The 8,686-nt window shown below is 44.7% G+C and overlaps 1 protein-coding gene across 1 annotated transcript; it reads left to right on the top strand.

The window, feature by feature from the left end:
* Nucleotides 1–336: 336 nt before the first annotated feature.
* Nucleotides 337–8,485, top strand: LOC137090923 (alpha-2-macroglobulin-like protein 1). Its single transcript, XM_067454927.1, has 34 exons — nucleotides 337–527; nucleotides 618–801; nucleotides 871–1,027; nucleotides 1,150–1,202; nucleotides 1,356–1,376; nucleotides 1,484–1,649; nucleotides 1,731–1,815; nucleotides 1,888–2,014; nucleotides 2,091–2,211; nucleotides 2,286–2,395; nucleotides 2,465–2,635; nucleotides 2,719–2,943; nucleotides 3,015–3,227; nucleotides 3,308–3,457; nucleotides 3,858–3,983; nucleotides 4,056–4,149; nucleotides 4,233–4,371; nucleotides 4,468–4,693; nucleotides 4,776–4,899; nucleotides 4,968–5,089; nucleotides 5,177–5,228; nucleotides 5,328–5,411; nucleotides 5,503–5,679; nucleotides 5,878–5,953; nucleotides 6,027–6,183; nucleotides 6,256–6,330; nucleotides 6,404–6,566; nucleotides 7,132–7,316; nucleotides 7,384–7,605; nucleotides 7,680–7,801; nucleotides 7,890–7,971; nucleotides 8,056–8,139; nucleotides 8,217–8,322; nucleotides 8,403–8,485. The coding sequence occupies exons 1-34, from the start codon at nucleotides 445–447 to the stop codon at nucleotides 8,441–8,443; spliced, it is 4,323 nt and encodes a 1,440-aa protein (XP_067311028.1). The 5' UTR covers nucleotides 337–444; the 3' UTR covers nucleotides 8,444–8,485.
* The last annotated feature ends 201 nt before the right edge of the window (nucleotides 8,486–8,686 follow it).

Here is an 8,686-nt window from a genome sequence, read left to right as displayed (position 1 = left end):
CTCAGGACAGCGGCTCCAATAAATATTGGGAAAATCCCTTAAAAGTGGCTTCAAACCACACTGATTGACTTTTATTACACTGCAGTTTGAAGAAGAAAATACCAAATTTGCACATTGTTGATCTTGAAGCGCACGATAGACATACATAACATTAGAAACTTGATTTTCACCCCAGGGGGTCTTTAAACACTCGAGGAATGAATCTCGTTGACTTAACTGATTAACCACCACCTGCAATTCACTTTCGCCTCCCTCAATATGTTTCTATTGCCTGATGATAAAGTGTGCTGATGATTAAAAGTGTTTAAATATCACTGCCATTGTCAGCGGCGATGATTGAGAGAAGCTACTGAGCAGTAAACAGCAGTAGAGCTTAACAGAAGTTCTGCAAAGGTTTCTGAAAGAGCCGATTGATAGTCGTTTGGTGTTGGATGATTGCTCTTAATGGCTGTGAGGGAGAGTTGTGTTTGGAGAGGGCTCATTTTAGCTCTCTTCATTTTTGCTGTTGCTGGACAGACATCTGGACCGTGAGTATCATTTAAATGTTTGAAGTGAAGGGGTTTGTAAAAAAACAAAAACCTTGTACAAATGCTTAATTGTATCTTATTTTTCCACAGGTTCTTCATGGTCACGTTTCCTGCAGTGATTGAGTCAGGCTCTGATGCCAAATTATGTGTAACACTTCTGAAAGCCCAAGAGAGTCTCACGATGACGGTTTCTCTGCTTGATGACAAGAACAGGACGACTCAACTTGTGCAGCAGGTTTCTTCTTTGCCGTTTCACCGCTGCTTTAATTTCCAGGTCTGTTATCATGAGACATGTGGCTTTTTCTAGTGTGGCTTGTTGTATATCAACTGAGTTTCTCTACAGGCTCCTCGAGTAGATGGAGAATCTGTGCAGAAGCTGAAGGTGGATGTTCAAGGGAGGGCCTTCAGAGCGACCGAAGAGAGGAAGGTCATGTTCAGACGCTACCTGAATTTGACCTTCATCCAAACAGACAAACCCATCTACAATCCAGGACAAACGGGTGAGCAGTTCGTGACCCTTGGTTAAATTATAAGGGCTGTAGACAGTCCCTTACGGTACAAGTTCTGATCCTCTTCAAATGCATGCTGCAAATCATTTGAGTGTTTATTGCTGTTTTTGCAGTGAATTTCAGAGTTGTCACCATGGATCCCAAATTTGTACCTTTTGATCAGATGGTAAGGCCTTACCATGAACAAACTGTAAATTTAATGTAGGTTATTTTTCCGTGCCCTGACTTCGGTTTCAGTTGTGCATGTTTCACTAATGACTTTGCTGCCTCAATGCTTGTGCTTTTAAATGCCTGATATTCCTGTCTTTGTGTCTTGCAGTACAATCTGGTGGTGGTGGAGGTGAGGATATGCTCCAGTGCAAGTCTTTGAATGGAGCTGAAGCGTTGTTGGTTTTTTTGGTTACCTGTTTGTAGTGTTTCCCTCTGAGCTGTTAATTGTTTTAATAGGACAATAATAATAACCGGATTGCTCAGTGGACAAATGTTTCCTCAACGGGGTCGATCTTGCAACTCTCTCATGAGTTAAACCCAGAGGCTCAGACAGGGATGTATACACTAAAGGCTTTTATTGGTGACCGACTGAGCTCCCAAGCTTTTGAGGTGAAAAAATATGGTAAGTCGTTGTTCCTATAATGTACAGCAGTTCAATGATATATCTGAGGTCGTGATCTAAAGCATCTCTTTTCTGATTTAGTTTTGCCCAAATTTGATGTGACCCTAAACGTACCACAGATGTACAGTGTTGGAGATGTGGGACTGACCGTTCAGGCTTGTGCCAAGTGAGTGAGGCTTATGTTCTCTTGTTTTGTGGTTGGTCAGTTCTTGATCCTGCTCCTTGTGCGGTTTCCCAGATACACATATGGCCAACCTGTTCCTGGTCAAGCATTGCTGGAAGTGTGCCGTGATCCCTTTCCATATGCTGTTCTGAATGATGTGGCTCCTGATGTGACACGTCGGTGTCTGAATAAAACCGCAAAGGTGTGACTGCTGCCTTAGTGCTGAGGGTTTGTCTGCTTGTGCTTGCCTTTAATATGAATTTCTCTCCTGCTACCAGATGAATGCTACGGGCTGTGCCTCTCTTACTGTCGACACATCAGTGTTTTTCAACACCAAGTTTGAAAATGAGATGCAAGATCTCTTTCTTGTAAATGTGACCGTCACTGAGGAGGGAACAGGTGAGCTATTGGCTGAGCTGAACCAACAGCACATGCTTGAATTGGATGGCTTGATTTATTTGTTCCCTGTCCAGATGTTGTGATGTCAAAGTCTGCAACCGTGTCCATTACATTTGAAGTCGGCAAGGTCACGTTTGTGGACCTCCCGGATTATTTTGAACCCGGATCAGTGATTAATGGAAAGGCAAGTAAAAGTTTATCCCTGGTCACAGAAGCCTTTAAATTGGTTCCTAACCTTGATCGTTCCCAACAGATATCGGCGTCTCGTTTCAATGGGACTCCAATTGCGAACAAAGCAGTGTATCTCCTGGATGGTAACAGCTGGCCAAACAAACGGCTGCTGAATCTGACCACAAACCAGAATGGGCTGGTCATGTTCTCCCTCAAGACTGCTGATCTTCCAAAAGCTGATCTCAATCTGGTGGTACGATTTGCTCTTTATATTTTGTGACATGAAGATATCTCTCTCTCTCTTGCAAGAAACTGATTCCGTTCATTGTTCCCCAGGCAAGTGCGACTCCAGAGGTTGTTTATAATTACAAATCACCATACTTCACTACAGATTCGAGGGTTGTTCAACTTTCCGGACCTACTTCTGACAGCCCATCACTTAGTGAACTGACTATAGTGAAACTCGAGCAGCCGCTCAAATGTGGGGCTGTGTTTCCAGTGACCGTGAAGTATTCTTTTGTTGGAGAGACTGGCGACTACAGCGCTGACATAATCTATATGGTGAGTGGACATTTAATTTGTGCTGGTCTGTTTGCTCAGCACCTTGTATCCATCTGTGTGTCTTCTGTCAGGTCTTGTCCAGGGGAGTGATCGTCCTCCATGGATTTCAGACGGTCAAAGCGAGGGCTTCTGATACAGTCACGAGCGGCTCGGTGTCGTTCCAACTGTCTGTCAGTGTCGCTATGGCTCCAGCAGTGCAGATTCTGGTCTACTGCGTTCTGCCCAGTGGTGATGTAGCTGCAGCTAGTGTGTTGTTTGATACTGAAATGTGTTTCCAAAACCAGGTATGATGTGCACTAGCATCTGTTTGGCTTATGCGGGGGATGGTGACATGCCCTACATGACATGTTGGTCCTTTTTTCAGGTGTCTCTACAGTTTTCTCCGGCTACGGCTGTTCCTGCTGAGGGAAATGTTCTGACTGTCTCTGCTCAAGCAGGATCTCTGTGTGGCCTTAGTGCTGTAGATCAGAGCGTCCGGATCTTGGAGCCAGGAAGACGTCTGAGTGCTGAAATGGTATCATTTTTAACAAACTTAAAGGATCCTTTTTTTCTTTTAGGCTGTAATAATTTATCAGTTCATTAAAGTTGTGTTTAGTGCAACAAGTCACTGGTTCAAAGCATCTGCCGAATTAATGAATGTAGAGCTATCAAATGTGACTGAAGGTGGTCTGCTGGAAGCTCTGCTCTACTTTTTAAAGTTAAATGGATTTCTTACAAAAACCTTTAATTTGCTTCAGATGGACTTCATTAACCCCCTGGAGCCATGAGGTTTACTTTTCTAATGGCAGGATGCTTAACTTTACTCATAGACATGCTGTCATTTAACTCTGCTCAACTAATGTTTACTAGATTAATGTGGTTAAATGATCCATGTGCTTTATTCCCCCCCCCCCCCCCCCACCCCCTGTTCTCAGGTGTTCAACTTGCTCCCAGTGCGACTGCAATCAGATTATCCATATGAAGTTGAGGATGAACAGGAGTGTCTGAATGTTCGAGCCCGTCGAGCTGTTCCTACAGAACAAGCCTACGAAACCTTCAGGGTAGAAAGTTTATCATTTACTAAATCCTCCTTAATTTTTCAAACATCTTATGTTTGTTTCTTCATTTGGAAGAATGCGGGGATGAAGGTTGCAACAAATTTGCCTATCAGAGCACCTCAGTGTCTGACGTACAGAGGCCTGGACTATTATCGCAACTTCCCTAAGGGTATGTCTGTTACTTTGACTCTTGCTCTGGAAATTGCTACATGACTTGCAGATTCAGTTGCTATAAACCCAATTGTCCTGCAGTGTGGTTTCACGGGTTCCCTGAACCCATAATGGCTGCTGCTCTTCCATTAGAAGAAAGTGAGGGCGACACATCCTCTTTTGATGTGACCGTTAGAACTTACTTTCCAGAAACGTGGATCTGGCAGCTTGCTCAAGTGGGGTTGGTGTGGCTTCTTTTGTTCCATCTCTAAAGCTCGCTGCCCACAATATTTACTTCTCATTCCCATTATTTCACTCTTTTTCTGCTATCCTTCAGAGCCACTGGATCCACACAAATTCCCATCACTGTTCCTGACACCATCACCACATGGGAGACTGAGGCGTTCTGCCTGTCCTCCAAAGGTTTCGGTCTGGCTCCTCCTGCTCTGCTGACGGTCTTCCAGCCCTTCTTCCTGGAGCTCTCCCTGCCGTACTCCATCGTCCGTGGGGAGTCTTTTGATCTGAAGGCCACTGTCTTCAGCTATCTGTCCAAGTGCATCATGGTCTGTCATGCTTTATTTTCCTTTATATAATGGCTCTGTATAGAAGGTCCCGTCTTTGCTCCATGTGCCGTTTCATTGGCAGGTTAAAGTGACTCCAGCTTACTCCACAAACTTTACTCTTAAAGAATATCCTGAGCCGTACACATCCTGTCTTTGTGGCAATGGGAGAAAGACCTTCAAATGGGCTCTCTCAGCTTCTGTTCTCGGTCAGTTTTGGACTGTTTCTGAATTTGAAGTGAATGTGGCGTTGCTCACTTCCTGTCTGTCACCACAGGAACTGTCAACGTGACGGTCAATGCTTCAGCTGAGCCATCCCGGACTCGATGTGGCACTGAGGCCGTGACCGTGCCGACGAGAGGCCGCATTGATGTAGTTACTCGAAGTCTACTTGTCCTGGTAAGTGTTAACCAGCCTTCTGGAGTTTGCTCATGGAGCTCATTCTGCTTTACTGACGTGCTTTTATTGCCTTTTTTTTTTTTAAAGCCTGAAGGCGTTGAAAGGACAAACACCCAGAGTTGGTTACTGTGTCCAAAGGGTTTGTTTGCACTCCATTAATGGCCCAATACATTTCTCCCTGCACAGCCAAAAACATTAGCCTTGTGCTTAATGCCGATCCATTTTGTTTGGTCTGCAGGAAACGTTCTTTCTGAAGATGTGACTCTGACTCTTCCAACAAACGTGATTCCGGGATCAGCCAGATGCTCAGTTTCAGTCCTTGGTAAAGCATTTCTAGTAGTAGAAACTGGCAGGTGGTGATTTGCAGAATCAGTTAGATTTTGATGTGGGTTTTATGTCTCCCCTTTTTGTAGGGGATATAATGGGTCGTGCGCTGAATAATCTAGATGGGTTAATACAGATGCCATCTGGCTGTGGAGAACAGAATATGATCATTCTTGCTCCCAATATTTACATCCTGCTGTACCTGAAGGTCACGGGGCAACTCACCGCAGCCATTCGAGAGACCGCCACGGGCTACCTTCAAATCGGTATGGCTGAACGGATCCATTAAAGAGAACTCAAATTCATAATGGAAAACTTTTTGCAGGGCTCCCATTTCCCTGACATAAAGGCTTTCCAAAACGTATGATAGTTTGAGGTGATGGATAGGTAGCCCCCACCCTGGTTGTCAATCATTGCTTGAGACCCTTCCTGACTAATTTCCATGTGGTTTTTGACCTGAACAGGATACCAAGGACAACTGAACTACAGGCACAGTGATGGCTCGTACAGCACTTTTGGCTATGATGCATCCAATACATGGTGAGTTTCATGCTATTGTGGTTTTTATGTAACTTGCGTCACCAGCAGTTTAACAGGCTTCCTCCATGGCCAGGTTGACCGCCTTTGTCATGAGGTGTTTTGGTTTGGCAACGCAATTTGTTTTCATCGATCCGAATGTCCTTCAGAGTGCAAAGGGCTGGCTAATAAGCCAGCAGGGTTCTAATGGCTGTTTCGTGCAACAGGGAACTTTGTACCACAATGACATGAAGGTACATCAATGGTTATCAAATGGACCGTAAACCATAAGCTCTGTCTGAGGCTTTTTTTTTGGTGTCTTTTAGGGTGGAGTTGGTGATAACGTCACCATGACCGCCTACATCGTCGCATCTCTTCTTGAACTAGGCGTCCCTGTCACAGTAAAAACCCTTTCAGTAGTTGTATGAGCTCCTTGCTGTTCTGGCTGATGTCTGAGATCTGCTTCGCTTTCAGGATCCCATCATTACCAACGCTCTGTCCTGCTTGAGGCCTGTTGTTGGGAACCTGGGAAACACTTATGCCACGGCTCTGCTGGCCTACACCTTCAGTCTAGCTGGAGAGACCACCACTCGATCACAGCTTTTAACTGCCTTGAACAACCTTGCCATTTCTGAAGGTGAAATTCACCAGCATCTTGAGTGGTGTGTATAGTCTTAAGCATTGCCTCGAATGTCAACTTTCTTAGTAGAAAGGACTTTGGTAAAGGTAGGAGTTTTGTATAAACACAGAGCAATAGGTTGACATGCGCAAAGCCTTTATGAAGGTTAAGTGTATTCTGTACTTTGGTTGCACAAGGTTTAAGCTGCAAACGACACTTTCAATGTGAACATTTCACACACAATTTGCTATACAAATATATCATTGCTCAGTGCAGTTTGCATTTAATACTTGTACATTGGCTATGGCAGTTTCCACACTTCATTAAGTAGCAAATCAGTATCATAAAATTTATGAAGGATCATGACACTGAAGAATGGAGCAAGCTCCCTTTTCGTTGGCCATTTGATGACAAACCCCATTTGAACACTCAAAAAATGGAATAAAATCTTGCACTATTGTTCAAACGGTTGACCCCAATATAAGAACTGTTTCACCTTATAACTGACACTGTCGTTTTTCTCCTTGAATGGGTTTATGTTTGCGGTTCTTTGCCGTTGACTTTCTCCCCGCCATCTCTTCAGGTGCTAAGCTCCACTGGTCTCAGACGACATCTGGTGATACTCTGGCGGTGGAGATCAGCGCGTATGTGCTGCTAGCGGTTCTCGCTGTTCAGCCTCTCACGACGGCTAATCTGGGCTATGCTAACCGCATTGTCAACTGGCTGGTGACCCAGCAGAATCCCTATGGAGGCTTCTCCTCCACCCAGGTGCCTCTGACTAGCAAATATGAGCACAATCATTGAGTGGAGTTTTTAATCTGGTGCTCGTTTTCAGGACACGGTGGTGGCTCTTCATGCTCTGTCTGTGTACGCTGCTCAAGTCTTCAGCTTGGACGGCTCAAGCACCGTTGCCGTACAGTCCTCAGTGGTAGGAGGAGACTCTTATAGCTTCACTGTGAATCGGGACAACAGGCTACTGTATCAGGAGAAGCTGCTGAAGAACGTTCCTGGCAAATATACTGTTAAAGCTTCAGGATCCACTTGTGTGTCTGTGCAGGTCTGTATCTTCAGCTCCTTTTACACTTTCTGTTGCACGCATCAAAAGCCTACCGTGCTTTCTTTGTATTCTAGGTTGCATGTTTCTACAACATCCCAACACCCATTAAAGATACCAAAACACTGAGCGTTGACGCAAAGGTGACCGGAGACTGCCGACCGCTTGGCGCCAATCTCCTGTTGAACTTCACGGTGAAGTAAGAAAGGCTTTGACTTCATCCTGAAACCAGTTTATGTCTCTGACAAGAGGAACCGCTTGATCCTGTTGACTAAATTCGTTTTCAGATACAATGGAGCAAAATCATCTACTAACATGGTTCTAGTGGACATTAAACTCCTGTCGGGCTTCACGGCTGATGCATCACTGGTACGCAAGACTTTGCAAATCCTGAGATGCTTGAGGCTCTTTCAGATGTAATTGTGTCTGTAAACATTGGTCTCTTCCCCTCAGCTTGGATCTCCACCGGAGTCGTTTGCTCCGCTAGTGGTGCGGGTTGATTCTGAAGAGGATCATGTCCTAATTTATCTGAAAGAGGTGAGACTGGGTATAATCACTAGCTGCCACATTGTCCAATGCTGTTTGTGCTGCTGTTCATCCTTTCTGTCTCGCAGGTTCCCAAAGGTGTCCCCAAGACTTACACTCTTCAGCTGAAACAGGTTCTTGCAGTGAAAAATCTCAAGCCAGCGGTCATCAACATTTATGACTACTATCAGACAAGTATGCTTTCATCCTAATCAAGCTCTGCTCTGGCTGAATTCACTGAACTTGATCCAGCTCACTTCATGTTCCTCTTTCAGGTGATTCGTTTGAGACCACCTACACATCTCCTTGTCCATGACACTGCTATAGGACGTGACTCAAAATAAATGATTTTATGCAATCACTTGTTTGCCTTTTGTTTAACATGACGAGTGTTGCAGGTCACTGTTGTTATAGAAGTGGTTTCCTAAACTGAACATCTAACTTTGGTTAAGACTAGTAACGATATGCTTGAAGCAAACTCTTCAGGGGTGAGAAATGCCAGAACAACTCCTAATGTCTTCACGGTCCTTGAGATGAGGGTGTTTCAGAAGGAAGACTG

The sequence above is a fragment of the Pseudorasbora parva genome, chromosome 2 (genome assembly GCF_024679245.1).
Source record: "Pseudorasbora parva isolate DD20220531a chromosome 2, ASM2467924v1, whole genome shotgun sequence".
Lineage (NCBI taxonomy): Eukaryota > Metazoa > Chordata > Actinopteri > Cypriniformes > Gobionidae > Pseudorasbora > Pseudorasbora parva.
This window is presented reverse-complemented; position numbering and strand designations above follow the sequence as displayed.